The 26,771-nt window shown below is 44.9% G+C and overlaps 1 protein-coding gene across 1 annotated transcript in view; it reads left to right on the top strand.

The window, feature by feature from the left end:
• Nucleotides 1–26,477, top strand: part of EIF2B3 (eukaryotic translation initiation factor 2B subunit gamma) — a 155,662-nt gene extending 129,185 nt beyond the window's left edge. Inside the window, exons 8-12 of the mRNA XM_065879906.1 lie at nucleotides 905–1,095; nucleotides 2,913–2,990; nucleotides 3,551–3,699; nucleotides 17,641–17,744; nucleotides 26,293–26,477. Of these exons, the coding sequence (XP_065735978.1) occupies nucleotides 905–1,095; nucleotides 2,913–2,990; nucleotides 3,551–3,699; nucleotides 17,641–17,744; nucleotides 26,293–26,345 (575 nt within the window). The 3' untranslated portion in view covers nucleotides 26,346–26,477. The remainder of the gene's footprint in view (nucleotides 1–904; nucleotides 1,096–2,912; nucleotides 2,991–3,550; nucleotides 3,700–17,640; nucleotides 17,745–26,292) is intronic.
• The last annotated feature ends 294 nt before the right edge of the window (nucleotides 26,478–26,771 follow it).

The following is a 26,771-nucleotide window of genomic DNA, read 5'->3' as shown; positions in this document are numbered from 1 at the left end:
GTTTGGCTGTGTTCCTCTCTAGAACTTTTTGACTTTGAACTCTGCGCACCACTTCTCAGTTCCCCTATTCTCTAGGCTCTGGGGGCCCCACTCCTGACTAAACTCAGCCTCTCCTGTCAAGGGAAGAAAGGTGAAGGGCTGTATAATGACAGTCCAACCAGAGCCAACAGACTATCACCTTTCCAGGATGTAGGGACGAGGTCAGTCTTGTTTGCTCTCATATCCTTGCCTGGTCCCTGGCCCAGTCCTGGGCTCATAGTAGATGTTCCAAAAAATGTACGTATCAAAGGAATAAATGGAGACAGTGTAGCATGATGGTTAAGATATCAGGGCTTAGCACCTCAGACCTGGGTTTGAAATTTTACTCTGCCATTTATTAGCTCTACAACCTAAGGCAGGTTATTTAGTCTTCTGAGCCCCAGTTTTCTTACCATAAAATAAAAGATTTCAAATGATTGTTGTACGAGTTGAAAAACTGAGGCCCAAGTCATGTGCTATTTCTCTTATAGCACAACTATCTGATATGATAATGGAGGCTAGCAGCACAAAGCCAACATGGCTGGTCACTAAAGCCTGGACAGTTGCTTCTGCTACCCCATAGTGTACAAGAGTCATCTATTTTATTTTCCCTAGTAGTGCTTGCCTGTCAGTCAAACTTGCTTATAGGACCTCTTTTTAAGCATTTTTATATCATACAGTATTTCAAATGTACAGGAAGCACATTGCCTCTTTTAATTTGACTTAGGCTTTCAGGTTTTAGTGGGATTTCCCCAGGGTCCATGCGGCATGGGTGCATTGCGGGGGAAGAGGTTTGAGCTGTACCCTCTTTCAAAACTTGACTGATTCTGTATCCTCTCTGTCATGTTTCGCATGTACTTGCTCGGTTTGGGTATTTGTTCTGAAGATATTTACAGTTTTATAAAAGAAGCCAATACGCTGACCTTTGCTCCCTATGATGCCTGCTGGAATGCCTGTCGAGGAGACAGCTGGGAAGATTTGTCCAGGTCACAGGTGCGCTGTTACGTCCACATCATGAAAGAGGGGCTCTGCTCTCGAGTGAGCACCCTAGGACTCTACATGGAAGCCAACAGACAGGTGAGAGGATGGGTTCAGAAGAGAAATCGTGGGAGTTCCTGTCCCAGGAACAGACTGAGCCTTTTGTCTTATTTCTTCATTAGATACACAGTGACTTGTTCAGAATCCCTCTCATTCCAAAGGTTGAACAAGACCTGGCATGTCAGGAGAAACCATTGGGGTACCCAAGTACAGCAAAAGGGGAAGTGAGGGGTCTGGTCCATAGAGGCAGAGCCTCTGTGGCTCCAAAGAAAGGCCAAGATCTCCAAGAAGGCTTAACTTCTGGCCTGTGGGTTGAACAACTTTCTCCTGTTCTGCTCGGCATGGGGATATCTACAGCACTTCATAAACAAGCAGATAAATACTGTGTAATCATTACTGCGATGATGTAAACATAGGCACACAGAGGAAGCTTTCTTAAGGAGGCAAAGGAGCAGAGTATAGAGTAGCCAGATGGCAAAGCATCAAGGAAGGAATGCCCATGAGAGAGAAGTGTCTGGAAAACAGCATTAGAGCATGAGGAGTCTTGCCAATCCACCCTTTTAATCCTGAGGTTTGTGAGATATGAAGAATGAGTAGCTTCTATTTAAGGGGAAGCAGTGCCCTAAAGGCCGGCCAGGTTTTAGTTAAGGCAAGGGGTGAAGAAGGGGGACAGTGAAGAGGCCGAGCATGTGCAGGAGCTCTTTATTGTGTAGCAGGCACAGGAGGAAGGGAACACTGGGATTGGGATTGAATCCCTGAAGAAAACCTGACTCAAGAATCTTCAGGACCCACACCATGTGGTAGATATGGTCCCAGCCCCAGACCTCAATCTGGCCTCAACCTGGATTGGTTAAATCCAAGGGAATCCAAGCTAGAGAGTTTATGAGAAATCACAACTAGTCCCATGTTTGCTCAGGGCAGTCCTGGGTAAAGTTAGCCCCAATTTAGGGTTAAAGATATAGAAAGCTTCCTTAATTTGACTTTTAGTTCTCTTTCTTCAATTCTATGACTAGAGTCTGTCCGACTGGTCTGAAAGCAAGTCCACGGATAGCCTGAGGCCAGAGGAGTATCCTCTGAAGTGTCAGCAGGGGCTGTGCATCAGACAGGCCTGAATGGCCTTGGCTGAAGTGTAATAGAGGAGATCCCAGGGATAGGGACTGAGGGATTAGCCTTCACATCTCCATCGTAGCCAGTCTAGCAAGGCCTCCCTCAGCTAGTGTGACTACCACACACAGTGCTCCAACCAGCATTCTGCCCAGGCTGGAGAATCACAGATAGACACACTATCTGTGCCTTCCTAATGTGTCCAGAGATAAAACACTCCATACCCATAACGTTTTCAGTTTTCTCATACTGGAAAGAGAATAGTGTGAATTTCCCCTTCAGCATTTTATTTTGCCTGGTGAAGAACATGGATGCCTTCTCAGGGTCTGTCCTGATTGTGCAGTTGTCTAACATTACTCCCGTCCTCACCTCATGCATGGCCACTGTAGTCCAGGAGGTGAGCGGGAACCTAGGATGACTGTGGTCAGGCCTCAGGAAGCTTCTTGCTCTCTTTAGGCCTCCTCTCCCAAGTGCTGCCTGGGTATCTCAAAGGCTTGTCTCACAGCCTCCCAGCTGAGGGAGGTGGCATTACTTTCAGGGAGGAGACTCTCAGCTAGGAAACTGAGGATAAGATTATCTAGAAGCTGCTGTGCAAACAATCCCTGTCCTAGGGGAAATGCATCAGCCTGCCTCATCCAGACAGGAGGCTGTGGCTGCAAGCTCCCCACATCTCTTTTGGACACAGGGCTCTACTTAAGGTGCTTTCAGGTGTTTTCTGGTCTGTCTTTAGTGACCAAACCTCTTTCCTCAAGGTGTCCAAATTGCTACCTGTTATCTGTCCGGAAGAATCACTGGTCCATTCATCAGCCCAGATTGTCAGCAAACACCTGGTAAGTGCTAGCTTGGACAGGGCAGTTATGGGACAGTGTCTGGGTATACTGAGGCTTGTTCTTGAGAAGCTAGTTTGGGGCTTCTCCCCATACCAGCTTCTCCCAGCTTCTCCTCAGGTCAATCCCTGAACCTCATTGGCCCCAGGGAAATCCCAAACTGAGTTCTGGTTATAAAATCTTACCTTCCAGCCCAGGCACTCAGGAAGATTGCCTGGACAGGTGCTGAGCCCAGCCACACAGACCCTCTAAGGAAGGTCCGTTATATAGTCTTTGGACTCAGACACAGGAGCTTTCCATCTCTATCCCTCTTCTTACCCTGATTTGAGCACTGTCTTCAGGAGAGCACGTCTATATACACAAGTGCATGAGTGTGTAAGTTTGAGTTGGTCTCAGAGATACTATATGACCTTGTGGCCCTGAGAAACACTGATGATGATCCCTCTTGCTAAAGTGTCTTTGGGAAAGATCCCATTAGACCCAGCTCAAGGGATCTGGAGGGTTGGTTTGCAGTTGGTTGAGATGGGTGGACAAGTTTTTATATTTATATTTGCCTTTTGCAGGTTGGAGTTGACAGCCTCATTGGGCCAGATACACAGGTTGGAGAGAAGTCATCCATTAAGCACTCAGTCATTGGTTCATCCTGTGTCATAAGAGATAGAGTGACTGTCACCAGTTGCCTTCTCATGAACTCAGTTACCGTGGAGGAAGGGTATGTTGCCCCCTGTACCCACTTGAGGCAAGGCCCCTGGTATCTCTGGGAGGCTTTGGAGGCCAGTCCAGCCTAGGAAAGGGGTCAGCTTGGGGAGAGGAAGAAAGGGGAAAGGATGAAAGAAGGAATAGTGCCTAGGCCTTGGTTTTGGCTCCATACTATTTAATGTGGTCTCTGAAAGCATTTCCATCAGTCTTCTCATACTTATGACAATTGTAGTCCTGGGAGAAGCTGCCTTCTCTTGCTTTGATATTCTACTTGATGGGATGGCCACAGTAGTGAGCCACTGGCAGGACTGGAATGACACTGTGCCACTGTCCAAGGGTCACCTTCCCCTATCTCAGTATCCCACAGCAGCCCTGAAGAAAGCAGAGGCCTAGGAGGAATGGACATATAAGACACTTTCCATTTTTGAGGGAGAACTTCTCTGTTATAAGTTATAGAGAATCTTTCCCCATTTTAAGACGCTTTAGAATGCCCTAAAATCTTAGTTTATGAACAGCCTGAACTTGGAGTAAGACTTGAATGATGCTTAATAAAATTCTTCCTCTGTATGGACCTCAGGTTTTTTCCTTGTATAAAATGCAAACATTAGTGGTGGAAGAGAGGAAAGATATTACCAATGGTTTTCAGACTTTTTAGAAAGGAAACTTTCTTAAGATAAATCTTAAGCAGAAACTCATTATTTAAAACTGGTAAAAGCACAGTTGTTTGGAATACAGTGGGGAAGGGGCACTTATCTTTCCTATAGAATGTGAAAACTGATCTATAAAACAAATTTTAAAAACCACTAGGCTAGGGGACTTCCCTGGTGGCGCAGTGGTTGAGAGTCCGCCTGTCGATGCAGGGGACACGGGTTCGTGCCCCGGTCCGGGAGGATCCCACATGCTGCGGAGCGGCTGGGCCCGTGAGCCATGGCCACTGAGCCTGCATGTCCGGAGCCTGTGCTCCGCAACGGGAGAGGCCACAACAGTGAGAGGCCCACATACCGCAAAAAAAAAAAAAAAAAATATATATATATATATATATATATGATAACAAAAAGGAGAACTTCAATAAAAGAATTGGAAGGTAAATTTGAAATTTCACAAAAAGTAGAACAAAAAATAAAGAGATGGAACATAGAAGAGAAATGATAGAAAATTAGAGGACTAGTCCAGGATGTCTAACATCTGAATACGAGTTCCATAAAAAGAGAGCTGAGAAATCAGAGAAGGAAATTGTTTAAGAAGTAATATAAGGAAATATCCCAGGGCTTCCCTGTGGCGCAGTGGTTAAGAATCTGCCTGCCAAAAAAAAAAAAAAAAAATCTGCCTGCCAACGCAGGGGACACAGGTTCGAGCCCTGGTCCAGGAAGATCCCACATGCCATGGAGCAGCTAAGCCTGTGCACCACAACTACTGAACCTGCATTCTAGAACCTGTGAGCCACAACTACTGAACCCACATGCCACAACTGCTGAAGCCCGTGCACCTAGAGCCCGTGGTCCACAACTAGAGAAGCCACCGCAATGAGAAGCCCACGCACTGCAACAAAGAGTAGCCCCCACCCGCCGCAACTAGAGAAAGCCCACACGCAGCAATGAAGACCCAGTGCAGCCAAAAATAATAAGTAAAATTAAAAAAAAAAAAGAAAATGTCCCAGAACTGAAAGATACGAATTTACAGAATGGAAGGGCCTACTAAGGGTCCAGCCCAATGGTAAAAGTAAACCCACACCATTGTGAAACTTCAGAACGTCAGAGACAAAGCATGCTACCAACTTACAAAGAGAAAATAATAGGTCATATACAACTAATCAGGAACCGGAATGGCTTTGGACTTACCAGTAGAAACAATGAAAACTAGAAGATAATAGAACAATGCCTTCAAAATTCTGAAGGAAAATTAATTTCACCCTAGAATTCCGTACTCAAGGTAAGTGTTAATGAAGTGTGACAGTAGAATAAAGACATTTTCAGACATGAAAAGGTGTGTCCCACCAAAATGAAAAGTAAACCAAAAGGAGATAGATGAGAAACAAGAGATCCAACTCAGAATAAGGCAAAAAGAATCCATGGGGTGACGGTGAAGGCAGATCCAAGGGTGACTGCTATGCATGAAGCATAAAGGGAGCAGTTAGTCCAGAGTGGAATCCAGGAAACACTTATTTAGGAAGATGAAACTGAAAAAATGCCAGATATATATAAACATCTTGAAAAATTTAGACAACTGGCTGAAAGTTAGGTTTGAATTAGTAATAACATAGAACACTAACAAAAACAAAACAGTTATTAACACTGTTTTTAAAAAAGTTGTACAAAACAGGAGAAGGCATCAGAGTTTGCTATGTGGCTCAACTATGAAATAGAATTAACATAGTCATAATAAACACTGAACATTGACCAAAATTATGCTATAGCTATATTGAAAGGATGAAGGGTAGGAAGGGAAAAAGGGAGCAGTGGTGGGGAGAAAGGAAAGCTAAATCCTCATCTTCCATTGTGGGAAGTCTATTGACAATGCTTAAAACTGAAAAATTAAGATGTAATATAAGCATGTTATTATCTATAGACATGGAAGTAAATACTGAAATACTCAGCAAAAAGAAGTCAAAGAGTTGTCTCTGGGAAGAAGGAAATGAGTTGAGGGAACAGGGGACTACTATTATTCATAATAAAACCGCCAGAACAATTTGCTTTAAACTTCATGCATGTATAACTTTAATTGCAAAAAAAAAAAAAAAAAAGCTAGAAATTTTTCTGGTACACTGCTACCAGTGGTGTGCTGATAAATTGTTAACAACCAGTTCTCCAAAGGAAAAAATAAGTGGCCTGATTTGTAGCATTTGCCAATTCCCATGATACAAAGTTTCCCCTATGACCAGTGATATCAGTGAACACTGAGTTGGGAAGAGACGCTACCAGTCAGCTCTCCCAAGCAGGACGAGCTGGCTCCAGCACAGCACTGATAATAGAAACCTGTCTCAAGTGATTCCACCCTTTCATCAAACACTTCAGGACTCACTTTATGCTGAAGAATGTAGTAGGCAACTGAAGACAGAAAACTACATAAGGCTCAATCTCTTTCCTCAAGGAACTCATAAGCTATATGCAACAAGAAGTTACAAGTGCTGTGATAGAAATCTGTATGGTCACGGAAGAGGAAAGGGTCAGAGAAGACTTAATTAAGGAAATGACTCTTGAACTGAATCTTGAAAAATGAGTAGAGCCCCCCCAGGCTGGAGAAAGGAGTGTTCTAGATACATCAAGAATATAAAGTGTGAGAGAGCATATCTTATTTCAGAAACGGCTCCTCATTTTGTTGTTAGCTCAGATTTCACCACTTAAAAAGAGGCTCTGCTGACTATCCTCTCAGAAGTAACCTGTCCCAGCACTCCCTGTTACATCTTATTTTCTTCATTATAACATTATCACTGTCTGGCCTTATCTTGTTCACCTGTCTATCACAAGATGTTAGTTTGAGAATGGCAAGTACCTTATCTTTCCGTTTCACTGTTATATCCTGAAGGCCTACGGGAACTCAATAAATATTTGTTATGTGAAAGAATGGTAAATGATTCATAATGACCACAATATAGAATTCAGAAAGAAATGGATATGACAGGAGACAAGGCCATATAAATGGACAAAATGGACTATCCTCTAAGGAGTTTAATGGGTGGTGGTAATTTAAGAGTTTAAAGAAAAGGAATAACATGATTAAATTCCCATTTTATGAAGATCATTTTGGCTGTGGTGAGAAGGATGATCTGTAGAGGGTAAATATGGAGGCAGGAAGACGACTGAAATAATCCTGGTAAAATGGAAGAGGTCCTTAACTAACGCAATAGCAGTGGAGATGGAGAGAAGTAACAGGGTGGTAAAAACTATAAAGCATGATGACTGCCTGGATATGTGAGGTGAAAGAGAGAGAAACTAAGGAAAATTCTTCGATTTCTTGCTGGAGCAATAAGGTTTCTGGTGTGCCAGTCTCTAAGATAGAAATCAGTGGAGAAGGAGCATTTGCAGGGTGGGAAGCAGAGAAATGACACATTCCATCTGTGACAAGTTGAGCTCGTGGCACGTGCAGCACTTGCTGTATAGGACTGGAGTTCGGGAAAGGAGCCTGTGCTTGAAGTACAGATTGGGGGCGGTGGGCATGGAGGTGGTAACTGAATCCGTGGATACAGCTGAGACCACCCAGGAACAGTGTGTGGCACTGAAAGAAAAGAAACCAAGACAAAACCTTGGAGAACATCAGTAATTGTAGACATAAGTAAAGGAATCTAAGGTGACTGACAAGGAACGAGCAAGGAAGGAATGTAAGGGGCAAGGGAGAGGACAGTTGGTCGGTGAAGCCCAGGTTTCTAGTTGGGAAAACAGGGTAGATGATGGTGTACTCACTGAGATGAGGAAGGGAGAGGGAGGAGCAGATTTGTGAGGAGATAAGGCTTGTGCGGGGCACATGGGATTGGAAGTACCTGTAGGACATCCAGGTGTGTGGAGGTAGCTGGTAGCCAGTTTGTGAGTAGAGGTTCGGAAAAGAGGTCAGACCCAGAGACCTCTTCCTGAATCACTGTGTTCTCTAACTTATTTTCCTGTCTCCATTTTTCTTTCTCTTCCAAATCCACCCTTCCAGCATTGGTCCTATGGATGAGAGCATGAGCTTTGGGGTCAGACAGCCAGACGGAATCCTGGGTCTGTCACTTACTAGTCGCTTAGGGGATTGGCTTTACCTCTTTGACCCTGATTTTCTTATTATAAAATGGGGTAAAAACTGGGTTGCCTCATAGGTTTATTGGGAATACTAAGTGAGTTAATAGACATAAAGCACTGAGAACAGTGCTTGGCACAAAGAATGTTAGCTGTTATCATTATCATCTTCTTCATTACTTTATCTCATCTCACAGAGATGACATGTTGCCAGTGTTGTCGTCCTAAAGAATATCTCTGATCATATCCATGTTCTATTCAAAAACTTTTGAAGAATCCCCATTACCTTTAGAATAAAGTTTCAGTCTTTTGGAAGAAGTTGAGAAGGATCAGTTTAAGTTCTACTTTGTACATTTGGTAGAATTCCCCAGTGAAGCCATCTGGTCCTGGACTTTTGTTTGTAGGGAGCTTTTTTTTATTACAGATTCTATTTCATTTCTAGTGATTGGTCTGAGTTATCTATTTCTTCTTGATTTAGTTTTAGAATAAAGTTTCAACTTCAGAGTTTCTCATGTTTCTCATGATCTAGCTCCAACACTGGGTCCTGGAATGTTAGAATGAGATGGGGCCTTAGAAATCATCCAGCTCAATTTCTGCATTTCTACAATGAATAAATCTTGGCAATCCAGACTTTTTTCTTATTGTTCCTGTGCTACTCCATATCCCATTCCAGATTCCTACGTAAGACTGAGAGATGTCACCATTCTCTTAAAAACCAGAACTACACTTGCCTTTATCCATTTGATCACCTGCTTCTAGAGTAGCTCATGAGGCTTTGTAACTTCCACTCTGTCTCCTCTTGCCTCAGACCTTCCAAGGGAGACAGTGCCATAACTTCCTTGTTTGCTCTAATTGGTAACCTCTCCCTCCCCTCCTGTGGGTGGGCAGACAAAGGAGCGGCTCTCTAAAGCCCACTGTTAGTGTTCTGAATTGACATGAACAGACTTGGTAAGGAAACTAAGGCTCTGTAAGGAACTCCAGCTTATTTCTATGAAAGAAGTTCATAGAAAGACCTAGCATAATATCCCAGAGTCAGTTGCTGTTTGGGGGGAGGTATAATCTTGAATAGCCTAATAAGATTTCTAGCTGGGGAAACAGTAGAGATTTAGATGGTGGCTGCTACTATTTTTCCAACTAAAAAAGTTTAGGTGAAGCTATAGGCAGCCCACATGGGACTAATGACTAGGAAGGCCATTAGAGACTACCCAACCCTGCAAGTTAGCTTCTGGTGATAAGGTGAGACATCTTGCATCCCATATGAAATTTTTCCCATTATTTTTGGGTCATTTAGTTTAGTTTTGTTTTGTTTTTTTTTTTTTTTTTTTAATTTTATTTTTGGCTGCGTTGGGTCTTCATTGCTGCACGTGGGCTTTGGTTGCGAAGAGCGGGGGCTACTCTTCATTGTGGTGCGCAGGCTTCTCGTTGTGGTGGCTTCTCTTGTTGGGAGCACGGACTCTAGGTGTGTGGGCTTCAGTAGTTGTGGTACACAGGCTCAGCAGTTGTGGCTTGCGGGCTTAGTTGCTCCGCAGCATGTGGGATCTTCCCGGACCAGGGCTTGAACCCGTGTCTCCTGCATTGGCAGGCAGATTCTTAACCACTGCACCACCAGGGAAGCCCCGGGTCATTTAGTTTTAATTACTTATAGTAAATTTAGGAAAGGTGATTAAATTGCAGTCATGTGAGACTTGATTATCCTCATGCTGTTACATCTGGACTAAATGGCACAGTAGGAGCATGAATTTGTCTAGAAAGGAGTTTCTCATATTCTTAGTCTGCTTGTTTCTGCCAGCATTGGTGAGCTGCTAAGACTTTCTGGATAGTGGCTTGGACACCTGCCCAAGGTCCTCAGGGCTTAAAGGATACTAATAAGACCACCTTGGGGAAGGTGTAGGCAAGACTATGCAGAGAAGCCTCCTGCCTGTCTTTCTGATTTTCTACCATTTCCAATTTATATGACAGCTGATGTTCAGCAATCAAAAGTGAAGTGAAAACTTCATTGTCGAGGCTTCAGTGTCAATCCTGTGTTCTGCATCTTTGGTCCTCTGGTCCTGATTAACATCTCCTGCATTTCCTCCTAGTCCAAGGTGAATGACCCAAGCAGCAGTCTAGGGTAGCACCTTCACATGCAGGCAGGCTGGGGAACCAGGATTTCACCTGGATTTTCCATGCTTTCTGCAGGCAGCAAGTGCAGCCCTCAAAGCCAAACAAGATACAGTATTGCTGCTTCTCATTGTTACCCTGAGTGTCCTCTTTATCAACACTCAACTCACTGCCCTACCCACTGAGCCCCTTACTTTTCCACTCCCCTTTATCCCTGACATTCACTGTGCCTGAATTGCCTCTCTTTAGAGATCTTTACCTGTAGAAATCCTACCCATCTTCCAAGGTCCCACATGTATTCTAACCGCTTCATGCAGTTTTCTTGAATTTTCCTAGCCAGAAATTATCTCTCCCACCTCTCTGTTCCCTGTGCGCCCATCACTTTACTTATGCTCATGTGACACTGCATCTTTCTTTTTTCCTCAACTAGGCTGTAAATTCCTTGAATACAGAAATACTCCTCATATGTCTTTGTATCCCTTAACTCCCAGTACTGTATTTTTTTTTTTCGGCTGCATCGGGTCTTAGTTGCAGCACACAGGATCTGTCGTTGCCTCAACGCGCGGGCCTCTTTCTAGTTGCGGCGGCGTGCAGGCCTCTCTAGTTGTGGCGTGCAGGTTTTCTCGCTCTAATTGTGGCGTGTGGGCTTCAGGGCATGTGGGCTCTGTAGTTTGCGGCACGTGGGCTCTCTCATTGAGGCATGTGAACTCAGTAGTTGCAGCATGCAGGCCTAGTTGCCCCATGACATGTGGGATCTTAGTTCCCCGACCAGGGATCGAACCTGTGTCCCCTGCATTGGAAGGCGGATTCTTTACCACTGGACCACCAGGGAAGTCCCCCCAATACTGTACTTTTTATATACTAGATACCTTGTAAGTATTTACTGAATGAAAAATAGAGATCCCTAATTTAAGCCCTCCTACTGTAACTGACTATCTGTCAAAAGAGCCCTGTCAACTTCTAGAAAAAGTCATGAAGTAAGTGCTTTACTCCTTCAAACTCACCAAAATGAAAACAAACAAAACCAGAAGAGGAAGCTTCATCTGTAATAAAACTAGATAACTGCCATGTACCCATACACAGACTAAAGAATATCTGCCAGACACAATGAAATTTAGGTCAGATCCAAAAAGAGCACCAAGATTTGACCAGCATAAGGAACAGGGGCATGGACGATCTAAAGCAGAAATGGCAAACACCACTTTTGCAAAATCTCAAGGCACATAGAACTGAAGGAAAAAAACATCAAGGCACATAGAAGGGAGAAAAACAGGCTGGCCTCATACTTTTCTGTGACAACATTTAAGGCCAGAAGACAGTGAAACAACATTTAGAAAATTTGGAAGGAAAACAGTTGTGACCTAAGAATCCTATATGGTTGAAATATAAAATCATCAGAAATACTCCAAGGCTCAGGAGATTTGTCACCAATGAACCCTCTGGAAAACTCTACTCAAAGACATAATATAGCCAATAAGTAATGAAACAAAATACTGACAAATGGGTAGGCTGAGTATAAAAGTGAACTCCCTTAAACATAAAATTAAGTCTGTGGCAGTTAGAGTTGAAAAAAGATCATAATTGTTCAAAGAATTCTGTCCATGTTTCTTCAGTCACACTTTTGTTTCGTTTTGTTTTGTTTTTGCGGTACGCGGGCCTCTCACTGTTGTGGCCTCTCCCGTCGAGGAGTACAGGCTCTGGACGTGCAGGCTCAGCGGCCATGGCTCACGGGCCCAGCCGTTCCACGGGATGTGGGATCCTCCCGGACCGGGGCACGAATCCGTGTCCCCTGCATCAGCAGGTGGACTCTCAACCACTACGCCACCAGGGAAGCCCCAGTCATACTTTTAAAAAAACCAAATTATAAAACTTTGGCAAGATCCCCTGGACTTAAGGGACTCCTTCGGACTTTTGATTCATTCCCTACTTGTAACCATTTGCACTAAGCCCATCTTCTTAGACTACTATAACTTATTTCTTTTAAGATTGTTACATCTTGGGAATTCCCTGGCTGTCCAGTGGTTAAGACTCCACACTTCCACTGCCGTGGGCCTGGGTTCAGTCCCTGGTTGGGTAACTAAGATCCCACAAGCCACGCGCAGCACGGCCAAAAATAATAATAATAAATTTAAAAAAATAATATTGTTACATCTTTACTTTTATTCCCCCTGAGCCCTTTTTCTTAGCCTCTGCTTAGGGAATATAATTAGATTTCTGAGGAGGAAGACATTTTTCACTACTAAACCTTTATATAGTAAAGGGAGGCACATAGAACTAAAAGGAAGAAATGAGCTCCAGTACTGCTCACTGGAGCCAGTACATTTTAATCTAGAGGACCCAAGAGTAAGAGTGACCAGAGACAGGAAGAAAGTGAGATGTTTGTTCAAGTATTGTATCTCATTACATGAATTAACCTGGATAAATCTCACAAATATGATGTTGAAGGGGAAAAAAGCAAGTTGCAGAAGGATACATAGAGAATGATAGCATTTATATAAAATTTTTAAACTTTGCAAAAGAATACTACATATTGTCTACTAATATATGTAGTAAAAATGCTTAAGAACAATAAATACCAGAGTCAAATAGTAGTTACCTCTGGGAGGAGAAGGAGGGAAACGTGAAATAAAGAAAAATACTTTATTTTTGTATTGTTTTTTGGTGGGTACACAGGTGTTCTGTATATTCTCTGGACTTTTGCGCATGCCTGAAATATCTCATTAAAAATAATACATGTTCTTCATCTAGAGGAACACCTGGACCAGGGCCTCTTGGGCCAAGATTAGGAGCCTCTGGCATCTGGAGAGATACGGGCAACTCAGCCATAATCTTTGGGCTGAGGGAGACCTTTAGTCACATGCCTAAAAAGGCTACGTGTATCTCCAGTTCCTTGCTCTTTTCTCCCCAAGGTTATGAGTAAGTTTAGAAAGCGTGCCAGCTAATCCCCAGAGAAGAACCTGCTTGTCCTCAGAGTTAACTAAGAAGTTTCATGGCTCTTTACCAAACACTGCCAGTCAGCAGCTGAGGCAGAAGCCCGTGGCACCGTGGAGAGTCACTTACCACTGTGTAGGCTTGGGCACATTGCTTAACTTCTGTGAGCCCCACTTTTATCTGTAAAGATTAGAATAAATACCACCATTCCTGCAGGTTTGCTGAAAGGATTAGGTTACATAATAAAGTGCTTTGTGTAGTGACTGAGCTGTATTAGACATTAGATTTATGTGAGTTCCCTTCTCTCCTGGAATAAACTGAAGAAAGTCCTAACTAAAGCCAGAGGAGGAATGAGAATTTGGAGGCACTCCTGCTTCCCAGGTGAGGGCTTCTTCTTCCTGTCATATGTTATGGTATCTTGGCAGTGATCTTACAATAGGCCTCTGTTTTTCTCATGGCCTCCTCTCCACTGAGGCATTAGGGTTCTTGGGGTAATTTCTCAAGGCTTGCAGCTTTGCTTAAAATTTGACACCACCAAGAAATGAGGACCAAAAGCCCATTAATCTTAGCCATCTCTGAGCAGCTTGTTAGAGAACACAGCCAGGCATCGGCACAGCAGAGTCCTTAGTACCAAGCTGAGAGTTAAAAGTAGGATTCAGAAACTGTAGTTCTGGCACTGGGGCCAGGTCTTTTCATGAGCTGTATAGGAAGTCACCTCCCCTCCTGCTTTAAGCACTGAGGAGAAAAGGCAAAGTCTTTACTGTGGATTGGCGACCTGGAGGGGGGCTTGTTTGATATGGTAGTGTCTGTCCTTCCCCTCCAGCCTGAGCAAACACACATACTACCTGTAAAATCCTGAACGTTGGAGTTCTTTCTGGACAAGAGGAAAGCTAAATTGGCTTAAAATTTTTCCAAAGTACCTCAGCCTTGCTAGGTGACTTGTGACTGCAACAATGATCATGGGAAACAATTGAAGAAACAAGTGGTAGAAAAGATTTCACACTCACTAAGCATTTTGTCGTCTCAAAGCCTTTCACAGATCCACTGAACCAGAACTTCAGAAGAGCCCCCAGTTTCCCATCAATCAACCACTTTTTCCCTATCACGTCTGCAGACTCTCTAGTGGTGGTTTATTTGTCTCAGAGGGAGTTAACACACAAACTGGATGAGACAAGCAATAAAGCAATATGGGGGTTCCTGAGACCTTAATCAGACCTGTTAAACATAAGGAGAACCCAGGCTATCCATTGCTATAGAAATCTGACCTCAGTCATTCCAGATTCTTCCTTCCAGAAATGGTTCCCACTTGTGTCCCAGATTCCAAAATAGCCATTTAGTACTCTCTAATTATGGCTGCTGGAGTTCCTGTTGACGGTTTCTTGTTTGCTGACTATGTTTACCCCTAGCCTAACTCCAGAGCATGCTACTACTCTTAAACGACTAAGTAGGAAGCATCCCCTTTCTCCCACTTTGAAAACAGAAATGAGACTTTTTCAGTGACAAACTAGTAGCCAGTTGTAAGCCTGCTAAGTCTCAGAAGCCTCTGTGTCTGAGGCTTTCTATACTTCCTTACTCTTCTCTTGGGGTGAATTTTCCCCTAGGAGCAGGAGTCACCCTAACCGCTAACTGGACTGCTTTTCCTCAGGCAGAGGGCAAATTGGAAAGTGCTGGAAGGTCCCTTAATGCCCACCCACTGAGTGTATCCTGAGTCTGAGCCAAAAAACAAACTAATACTAGGACTTCCCTGGTGGTCCAGTGGTTGAGACTCACTCCACACTTCCACTGCAGGGGGCATGGGTTCGATCCCTTGTCGGGAAACTGGGATCCCACATGCCGCATGGTGCAGCCAAAAAAAACCTAAAACTGTTTCTACCCATCTCTAGCCCACACCACAGAGGTGCTGTGGCTTTGGCCTTTTGCTGCTTTCCGACAAGCTTTAACCTTCTAGAAGAATAGAGATAAAGAAGGCTCTGGAATGCCATAAAGTGCTAAAATTCCTTTTTGGCAGTTTACTAAAGTTTTGGCATTTGGGAAGAATCTTTTTCTTTTTGATATTTATTTTATTTTATTTATTTTTTGGCTGTGTCAGGTTTTAGTTGCAGTACATGGGATCTTTTGTTGTGGCGTGTGGGCTTCTCTCTAGTTGTGGCGTGCGGGTTTTCTCTCTCTAGTTGTGGTGCGTGGGCTCCAGAGCGCATGGGCTCTGTAGATTGCGGCACGTGCCTCTCTAGTTGAGGCATGCAGTCTCAGTAGCTGTGGTGCACGTGCTTAGTTGCCCCACAGCATGTGGGATCTCAGTTTCCCGACCAGGGATTGAACCCGCGTCCCATGCATTGGAAGGTGGATTCTTTACCACTGGACAACCAGGGGAGTCCCAAGGAAGAATCTGTTTTTTTAATGGCCTGTACATGATAGTTTTAGTCCTTGGAATGGCCTCTTTTCCATCCCCCATGCCTCCTGGGTTGCTTGAGGATTTTTTTTTAGTTGGTGTTTTGTTTTGTTTAAATGGATACTCACATCCTTCCTACTCACCTCTTTCTCCCCTCCAGCTGCCTATTTCTGACTCTTTAGGGTATTAAATATTCCCTTGTTAGGATAGAGCTCCTTCCACAGAGCCATCTTGGCTCAAAAAAACAACTAGGCAGGGCTTCTCTGGTGGCATAGTGGTTAATAATACACCTACCAATGCAGGGAACACGGGTTCAAGCCCTGGCCTGGGAAGATCCCACATGCCGCGGAGCAACTAAGCCTGTGTGCCACAACTACTGAGTCTGTGCTCTAGAGCCCGCGAGCCACAACTTCTGAGCCCGTGTGCCACAACTACTGAAGCCCACATGCCTAGAGCCCGTGCTCCACAACGAGAGAAGCCACTGCAATGAGAAGCCTGTGCACCCATAACCAAGAGTAGCCCCTGCTCGCCACAACTAGAGAAAGCCTGTGTGTGCAAAGAAGACCCAACGCAGACAAAAATAAATTAAAAAAAAAAAACTAGGCAGTCCCAGGCTTCCTCTAGCCTTTTCTCCCCTTAATTTCTTTCTTTTTTTTTTTTTTAACCTTATTTATTTATTTGGTTGTGCCAGGACTCCTTAGTAGCGGCTTGCTGGCTCCTTAGTTGTGGCATGCAAACTCTTAGTTGCGGCATGATGTGGGATCTGTTTCCCTGACCAGGAATCGAACCCAGGCCCCCTGCATTGGGAGTGTGGAGTCTTAACCACTGGACCACCAAGGAAGTCCCCCCTTAATTTCTTTGTATGGCATTATGATTAAATGTATGAATTCTGGAGTCCGGCAGACTTAGTTTTGAAATTGCTACTTGGCAGTTATGTGGTTTTAGGTAAATGGTTTAACTTCTCTTAATCTGTTACCTCATCTGTAAAATGTTGTTATTTTTACTACATCAGAGGTAAAAATGGTACTTCCAGAATGATTTAGGAATGTCCCAAATGATTTTACTGATGAAATGGCTAGATTTGTAGGTCACTCCTGTAATGTGTATAGAATATTTAGCACAGTACCTGGCCTGAGGTAGATATGCAATAAATGCTAGTGAAGATTTTCAAAAGGACTTTCCCCCACCCACCAGTCCTCAGAAGCCAAGAAGATGCTTTTTAAACACATTCAAATGCTAGGAGCCAGTGGAGCTCCTCTTGAGAGTGTTGCTTTTATGAGTAATCTTTTATGTAGCATGGAGTTGGTTTAAAAAGCATCCTTTTTTTTCTAAACGAGTATGGTTTTGATTAACCAGGGTCTATGATGAGAGCTGTGGGGCACCCACTGTTTCCATAGCTGATCTCCTGGGAAGATTCATGGGATCTGAGCCTCCAATGAAATTTGGTATATATTCCCAGATGAGAGACAGGAGCAATGGATCAGCCCAGGGACCAGGGCCAGCTTCCACCCCCAGACCAAAGGAAGAGAGATTGGATGGAATTTAGACCTCCCAGTCTGGGGTGCCTAAAGAACTGAAGGCAGACTGGTTGCTCTTTTCAGGCTTTGGGGGAATATCATTATGAGCATATACAAACTCTGGTCTTCTCTAAAGCCCAGTCCTCTCCTGGCCCAGCTGTGCCATTCTGTCTTCTAATGATAAGCTTGTAGCCATTAACTGGACTGGCCAGCTAGTCCTAGCATATGGAGGAGCCAGAACCCCCAACCCATAGTGACAAGGATAGTGATGAGAGCCAGGGACACTCCCTAACTTGGTTACTGTGTTACAGAAGCAACATCCAGGGCAGCGTCATCTGCAACAATGCTGTAATCGAGAAGGGAGCAGACATCAAGAACTGCCTAATTGGAAGCAGCCAGAGGATTGAAGCCAAAGGTAAACCAGAAACCAAATTACAATCACAGGTGCCATTTTTTACATATCACAGTAACACAGATAATGCTCAGTGCTGGTGAGAATTGGGGAACAAGCATATGCATACACTTCAGGTGAGAACATAAATTGATAAAGCTATCTTAGGAGGGGATTGACATCACTGTCAAATTTTTTAACTTTGACTTTACAGTTCCATTTTTAAGAATTTATCTTGTTAGATAAGCTCATATATATTTATGCAGCCTTACTACCAAAAACTTGAAAACATAACAGAAAGATCTGATGACCCAGATTGGCACCAATACTTTACAGTGGCTGTTAGGCATAAGAGAGAAGGGCCAGTGATCCAACAAAGGCTCTGGAACTAGCTCTGGCCTCCTGCAGTCCTTGAGTACCTCATCTGACCTGATAGTTAAGAGAGAGAGTCCCATAGATTCTTGGCCTGGAAGAAGGTTAGCAGCTTCTTCAGAAGCCATTTTCTCAGAGCCATCCTCAACTGCTTAGCGATGATGCTGTGAGCTTTACTGTTAGCGAGCTCTGCACTGTAGCTGTAGAAAGACTGTATAGTGCTAGAGAGACATGCAGACATCAGGATTTCCCTGCTGGGCTGGTCAAATTTGAATGGTCCATAATTTGGCTGGGTATTTTTAACCAAAAAGTAGACAAAGCTCACGATCAGTAAGGATGGCTCACTCCTTTTCAGATTATTCCTAAACCTAAAATAGGATGGGATAAGGGAGTTGCTCAAGGAACTAAACCCACCAATTCTGAATTGGTGTAAGCCACATCATTTTCCTTCTCCCAGTAAGTAGAGGACTTCTTCAGTTTTTTCTCCTTCCCTTTTTAAAGTTGTGTGCTTCCCTTGTGAGCTTTAGACTGAAACAGACCCGGGTTCAGATCTCAGCTGTGCAACTCACTGGATGTACACCAGGTTAAATTTTTAATTTCTTGGCCTCAGATTTTTGAAACTAGAAAAATTGAGACAATAATACCTATCTTGGGGTTTCCCTGGTGGCGCAGTGGTTGAGAGAGTCCGCCTGCCGATGCGGGGGACGCGGGTTCATGTCCCGGTCCGGGAAGATCCCACATGCCGCGGAGCAGCTGGGCCCGTGAGCCATGGCCGCTGAGCCTGCACGTCCGGAGCCTGTGCTCCGCGGTGGGAGAGGCCGCAGCAGTGAGAGGCCCGCATACCGCAAAAAAAAAAAAAAAAAAAATCCTATCTTGGAGGATTGTTGTGAGAATTAAATACAGTTAAATGTTTTGAGGAGTACAAACAGCTTCTGGAGCATACCAGGGGACTTAGAGCTCCGTATACACACCATGCTCTTGTGCCTCTCCATGCCTTTGCACATGCCCCCTCTCTCTCTGGAATTCTTGATGACTCTGCCCAAGTGCTTTCTCTCCCTGACTCTTCCCATGATTCCCCACAGTCAAAATGAGCATTCCTTCCTCCTCTGCTCCTTTGTCAGTACCTTTATTAAAGTACATACACAAGTTATGGCTATTATTTATGAATCTACCTTCCCTACTAGACTGAGATCCTCAGGCCAAGGATTGACTTATTTCAATATGTATCCCTAGCTCTCAGAACAGGTCCTGGTTTATCGTAGATAGTGGGAAGGGGAGACATGAGTGAATGAATTTTGGATCCATAAAGGGAATATGGGGGCATTTCAGGGCAGAGAGTTCGGGTTCCAAGAAAGGCATTTGTGAGATAGTTGCAGTTATCATGAAATCTCTTCTGGCTTCTCTTCTAAACTTACGCTGATGAAAGAACCACATGCAACACCGATAAATGAACTGGGGAGATGTGGCCTTGGCCTGAAACCACCCTTCAACCTTTTTCTTCACTTGAGACTAGATGCAACTCTCCTCTTCATTGCCTTTCTTCTCACATTTCAAGTGCTTTCTTCTTCTACATGTGAGAATTGTCATTTCTAAGAGGCCTTTCCTGGGTGTCACTAGTTTACCAATAAGGTTCTTTGTTATAAGCATCATAAACTAATAACTCTGGCTGATTTAAGCTGATAAAGAATTCATTGTAAAGGTAGGTAGCTCACAGCTCTAAGATAGTTGCAGAATCAAGCTTAGAAAATGGGTTACAGCCAAGATTTACACTCCAAATCATTCTGGTGAGGACACTGCTGCCATCCTTGCTGAACACTGGTTATCACAGCTGGCAGTGCTACTCCAGCCGCCCAGCAGGTGGATTCTCTCTGGTTCCTACTTTTTTGTGTGGTGGCCCAGCCCAAGGTTTGTGGTGGCTGCATTAACAGGTCTAGCCTAGATCCTATACCCCTGCCCTAGCTGCAGGGAAGGCTGGCATTTTTAGTTCATTTAGTAGGAGACAGACTCCACCCAGCGTCTCACCAGAGAATCTTTGAACAGGAGTGTTGGTCAACAGCAGTGCCCCAGCTATTGGTACTTTCTGCTGTGATCCCGTGCCAGCTGAGAGTATGAGTTTAGGTGAGAGGGCTGAGACACCAGCTTGAACTCCAGCACAGGAGGCATGGATGGCCCTGCCCTCCTAGAGTGCCACTGGCCTACAGCTATTGTTTACAGCTTTAAAATGTTCTCATGTGCATTGTCTTATTGGATTCTCATAAAAGCCATCTAAGGTAGGGATTCATTATTGACCCATTTGGTGAAGTGGAAACTGAGACTTTGAAAAGTTGAAATTTACCCAAGGTCATAGCTAGTACATGACAAAACTGGGTCTTCAGCCTGAACTATCGACAGCCTCCAAAAAGACCAGAAGAAGAAGCCATTCCTGGCTTGCCCAGCAGAATTTAGTCATTGATACCCTTTTTCTCCCTTTAGTCCATCTTTCTCGGACCAATAGGAAAAATATGTTTGGCCTCCATATTATGGCTCTTACTCTCCTCAGGAACATCAGGTCTTAGTTCTTTCCCCTGCTCAGCATACCACTTCACCCAAGCCTACCTTTGGCTTGCAGAGAAACTTGTTTTTTGAGCATCTGAGGCCTGTTGGTTGTTTCTTTTTTTTTTTGCAGTACACGGGCCTCTCACTGTTGTGGCGTCTCCTGTTGCGGAGCACAGGCTCCGGACACGCAGGCCCAGCAACCACGGCTCATGGGCCCAGCCGCTCCGCGGCATGTGGGATCTTCCCGGACCAGGGCACAGACCCGTGTCCCCTGCATCGGCAGGCGGACTCGCAACCACTGCGCCACCAGGGAAGCCCCTGTTGGTTGTTTCTTAAAAATAGGATTCAGAACACCAGCCTTTTCTCTGATTCCATGGAAGGTCTTGGAAGAGATCCCCAGAGCTTCAAAAGCAGCCGCTCAGCTGGTCTGTGGGGCTGCTTTCTTATCCCATCCCCTCCCCTGTCTCCTCATTGCATTTCTCTGTCCTGCTTTGTTCTCTCCTATTTGGGTTTATGGCCCCACACCATGTTTCTTCCACCTCCTTCTTGCTTCTTTGTCTTTGTAAATTATCTCCTGCTCAGCAAAAAGTAGAAACATCCCCTAGTGCTTTTCTTCTTTCAGTGCCTCCTGGAGCCAGGAGCTGCTTCCTTTTGTTGTTTTTACTGGCATATTTGAATGAGTGAACTCCATTTGCCACTGCCCTAGGGTGTCCCTCCTTTCTTATTTGCTGGAACCTGGAAGCTCACAGTTTCTGCTTGTTCTTCTCCCCACTTCCAGCAAAGTATTGGTGCTCCTTTCTTTTACTTTGCAAGGACCCCTCTTCATTCTGTGTGCAGAATGCATGAATGTCAACGGAATGCCAGTATTGAGGCACATCTCCCATCAGGGAGCATAGGGATGTGCCAGCCAAACCCCTAGGATGTCACAGGCTGCGGCGTCTCCTGCGCTTTCTAGCTCTAACTACATGCCCTCTCCTTAACGGTCCTGAAGGAGAGATGGCCAGGGAAGTCATCTGGACTTTAAACTGGAGAACCCCAACATTTCTTGCTCTGTCCTCTATGCTAGAGAGACCAATGCGTCCAGCACAGTAGTCAGTGCCTTCCTGCCACAGGTACTCCTGGCCAGTCACCTGTTCCCACTATCACTTATCTTTTTTTTTTTTAATATTTATTTACTTATTTATTTTGACTGTGCCGGGTCTTAGTTGCTGCACACGGGATCTTCCCTGCGGCATGCGGGATCTTTAGTTGCAGCATGCAGGCTCATAGTTGCCACATGTGAGCTTCTTAGTTGCAGCATGCGGACTTCTTAGTTGCGGCATGCAAACTCTTAGTTGTGGCATGCATGCGGGATCTAGTTCCGTGACCAGGGATCAAACCCAGGCCCCCCGCATTGGGAGCGTGGAGTCTTACCCACTGGACCACCAGGGAAGTCCCCACTATCACTTTTCTTTGAGGCTGAGCCACATTGAGAATGCAAATTCCAAACCATCAGTGCAGCAATCAAGACCTGTTAACTATGGATGACCCAGACAAACATCAACTCAGGTCCTCACTAGCAAAGAGTCAGGAGATGGCAAAGTCCCCTGTCAGTCTTCCTCCCATGGAGGGATTTCAGGAAAAAACATTCATCCTCAGAAGCAATGCCGTCCCCTCTCCAAATCCCAGTCATTTGCATGCCACAGAGTCACCACATCCATAGCAGTCTTCTACACCAAAAGTGGGACTATCGTAACCCAGCGTAGGCCCCTCTGCCCTTTTTTAGCACTACCAGGAGAACAAGGCATTTTCTAACAATTCTGGCTTTACTCACCCCACCCAGCATGCTCAGTTAATGAGATTATCTCTGGCAAAAATCCTGGCAACCAAGTTTGACCTCCTGCTCAAGCCAACTGAAAAACCACAGCCAACAAAGTCAAAACCTGGGAAACTAATTGGACATTTCATCTGAGTCTTTTATTACTGTCAGTGAGAGAACTTGGACCTCTTCCCTGGTCCCGCAGTGACCAGTCCTTTGGCTGTGAAAGTAGACCTGATGGGTACATAGGTCAAGTCCTGGCTAGCAGGAGTCCTCCCCAGCTTCCCAACAGTGCAGCTTTTCATATGTGACTTGTCATTCCCTTCTACCTCACTGGTTTTTTTCCCAACTTACTTTCCTCCCTTGTACTCTTCCCTTTAGGATCTTTCCCGACCTGATTCCAGCCCAGAACTTTTCCAGTGTGTTTATTGGAGCCTCCTTCCAGCCCTGGCCAAGCGGAACTAGTACTGATTGTTTTTCCCCTTCAGGTTTCCTCCACCTTACTGAATCTCCATAAAAATACATCTTCCCCCAAAATGCCAGATACAGTCTTCCTCCCCTGAGTCCCAGTGATGGTGCAGGTATTAATTTGGAGCCTAGCAGAGCAGAAAAAGGTGTTGTTTGCCTCAGCCTAACCCCTCATTAACCCCTCTGGTCTGGAGCACTGAGGACCAAGAAGTGTTAATGAAACTGGCACTGTCTTCAGAGCATTCCAGTGTCCCTGGAAACTAGGAAGAGACTGGGTGAAGGAAGAGCAGATGTCAGAGTCTGGTTATGAGATGATGTGGCTAACTGATGGCTACAGAGGGATAAAGGGCAAAGAGGAGGTTTTGGAGGTGCCCTGGGAAGCTAGCCAGAGAAGCGTTTCCTTTGTTCTTTTCTGGTCAGTCTTACCTCAAGGTAGAGCCTGATTGACAGTCACACTCCAGGACCAGCCCCAGCCCTAGGGAATTTAGCAGCCTGAGCAGTGTCTGGGCCTTCTTCCCATTCCTCTCACTGAAGGAAGCAGATTGCTATAAAGTATAAAAAGAACACCTCCTAGGGCAGGAGTACACAGGCCAGACCCAGCCACGTCCTGTAACTTCCGTTTAATACTTATCAAGCCTCTTTACATCAATTATCTTATTGAATCCCCACAACTTCGTGAGGAAACTAAAGTCCAAAGACATGAAATAATTTGCTCAAAGTCAAATGACCAATAGAATTCAAATCTCTATGGCTCAGAGCTCTCCTATTCTGCACTGTCACCTTTTCTTCTCACATGAGATTGCCTCTGTTAAATACAATGCTGAAACAAGAAACTCTGTGAAAGGCCTAGACCTTGGTTTCTCTTCCTACTGGAGAACATTAGAGAAATAGGCCCGAAGATGCTCTAGACACACTAGGACCTTTGCTGTAACGCACCGGATGTGTCAGTTATATTCTCTTTGACAAGGGGATTGGAGGCCTTCTCCTCCATACATGCTCCTTTTCCCACTTCTCTACCCTCACATAACCCCCAGAACACACACACCTTCAACAAACAATTACTGCCTATCTTCCAGGCTCTGGGAGGCTAGGAGTGTAAAGATGAGTAAGATTTGCCTCTTGCTGTCCAGCTGCTCACAGTCTATTATAGAGACTCAGATGAGTAAAGAAGTAAGTGCAGGGGCTTCCCTGGTGGCGCAGTGGTTGAGAGTCCGCCTGCCGTTTCAGGGGACGCGGGTTCATGCCCCGGTCCGGGAGGATCCCACATGCCGCGGAGCGGCTGGGCCCGTGAGCCATGGCCACTGGGCCTGCGCGTCCAGAGCCTGTGCTTCGCAATGGGAGAGACCACAACAGTGAGAGGCCCGCGTACCGCAAAAAAAAAAAAAAGAAAAAGAAATAAGTGCAGTAAAGTTTCACAGGTATGATGGTAGAAGACTGTCAGGGTTAATTATGGACAGAAGAGAGAAATTGGTCAGTTCCTGGCACAAGGATCAGGAACACCATCTCAAAGGAGAGAATTTAGGCTAAATCTTAAAATTGTTGGCTATTTACCAAATATACAAAAGGGAAGAACCTCTCGAGCAAAGGAGAACCATGTAAACAGGCACCTGACGGCAAAAAACAATCTGATATGTTGGGAATTGAAAATCATTTGGAAAATCTAGAATATAGTGTGTAAGGGAGATATAGCAAGAAACAAAACTGGAAAGGTGGATAGAACAGAGGACATGTCTGAAATCTCAAAGTCTCCACAGCTTCAGTCAGAAAGCCCCTTTCTACTGACAGAGCAGAGGTAGGCTCCAGGCTGTGGGCAGTATGAGCAGAACAAAACATCTCTTTACTGGCAAACTTGGTCCTGTCGTTAACGATCTTCATTTTGCTGCCCCAAACCCTTCTGAGGCTGAAGTAGAGCCTCAGGAAAGTCCGAGTTTCTGCCTCACCTATCAGGGTCACTCTCAAGCCCCCATGTGTGGCAAGAAAGGTGTTGGACCTTTAGAAGCCAAGCTAACCCCGAAGGAATCCATTTTCAGCCAGGTGGTCAGCCTTTTCTGTCTGAGCCAATAGAACACTGAAAGATCTCCTTCCTCCTACATCTGCTCCATACCTCCAGGGAACAAGCAGACAGCATACTCCTGGTTTCCCCTACCCCTTCCAGACCCTTGGTTCACTGCCTCATTTCTATAGCTCTTACTCCTTGAAAGCTAACCCTCTTCTTAGCTTTCACCCCATCGTTGGTAAGCTCCCAAGGCACTCCCCTAAATATATTGAGGGTTCACAGTCTTCCCCTTTCCCCCGTCTCTTTTTCCAAACATCTTGGACAACTTAAACATATTCATCGCTGAACCATCCAGCCCCTCAGCTTCACCATTCCCTGACCTTCTCCACCAACCTTCACTCCCCTGCAACTTTAGCTCTCCACTTACATAACCATACCCTATCCCTGTCATTACCCCAAACCTCTGAAATCTTTCATGTGCCAGTAGCTGTGCTAGACACTGGGGTGTGATCATAAATCCACTGCCCCTGCCCTCAAGATTCTTACAGTGAAGTAGAGATAGAGATACACATCAGGTAGAGTGTTTTCAGAGAGCAGGAAATGGACAGTTTGGAAGGGAAGGCATCACATAGTGGAGGTGCTTGATTAGGACATTTAGGGTGAGTAGGGAGGGAAAGAAAAGCATTCTAGGCAGAGGGAACAGCATGTACTAAGGTCTAGAGCTGTAAAATAACATGGCTTCTAGGTACAAATGGAGAGTGATGGAAGATAAAGCTGAGAGGTAGGCAAAGGTCAGGTCACAGAGGGCCTTACGAGTTTGGACTTTATAAAAATAATACTGACCACTATTTGTCAAACACTCAATGATTCTTTAACTCATTGAATCCTCACAATAACCCTGTCGAGTATGGGGTATTATTTACATGTGACATATGAGGCATCTCCCTTTCTCCTTTGAATATCTCCATCATTTAACTATTTAGTCTCTTTTCTTCTCACTATTTTCCCCCATTCCCTATCCTCTGGCCACACCACAGTTTTTCACATGCCTCTTTCTCACATCTTTATGTCTTTGCTCACGTTGTTCTAACAGCCTGGAATGCCTTCCCCTTGATATACTGCCTAAAAACACTCTATCATTCTTTATGACTCAGTTCCAGTCCCCCTCCTATGTGAAGTCTCCTGAAAGCCAGGTGTATAGAGAGTCAGTCCCCTCCTCCTGTGTGGGAAGATGCTGTCTCTTCCAAAGTCCTTTCGACAAGTTGTATTCCCAAGAGCTTCTAAAGCGTAGAGCCACATAGGAGAGGCATGAATGTTTATGAACACAGAATTAGAAGTAATTGGGTTTGAAATGACATATTTTGCTGCCATTTCTTAAACAATCTTTTCTTTTTCTTTTATAGCCAAACGAGTGAATGAGGTGATCGTGGGGAATGACCAGCTCATGGAGATCTGAGTTCTGAGCAAGTCAGACTCCTTCCTCTTGGCCCCCAGAACTACAGATGTTGGCTGGCCCACCTGTTTGACTCTGTATTTATTTCCCAATAAAAGAAGGGCTCCCAAAGGCATGCTGGAGACTTAGGGAGTAGTCCCAAGCTCCACATCAAATGGGCTCCAGAGATACACAGTGTGTGTTCATGTTGTAGAAACCATCTGGAGCTGGCGTGTGGAACAGTGGCCTAGCTCTTGTACACCGAGGGTATCAGGCAGGGGCAGCAGCTGTCCAGTGGTGAAGTTCCTAGGAGGGCTACTTTCTGACTGGCTGGCCCAGCGTCGTCCTTAAAAGCATCTCCCACCTGAAAGGACCTGAGGGTACTTCAGTCCCTGACCCTAATCAGGCTTTCTAGGCCCATAGGCCTAGCTGCTGTCATTGCGACCTCTG

This window comes from Phocoena phocoena, chromosome 1 (genome assembly GCF_963924675.1).
Source record: "Phocoena phocoena chromosome 1, mPhoPho1.1, whole genome shotgun sequence".
Taxonomy (NCBI): Eukaryota; Metazoa; Chordata; class Mammalia; order Artiodactyla; family Phocoenidae; genus Phocoena; species Phocoena phocoena.
Note: the sequence above shows the minus strand (reverse complement) of the source record. Positions and strands in the feature narration are given on the sequence as shown.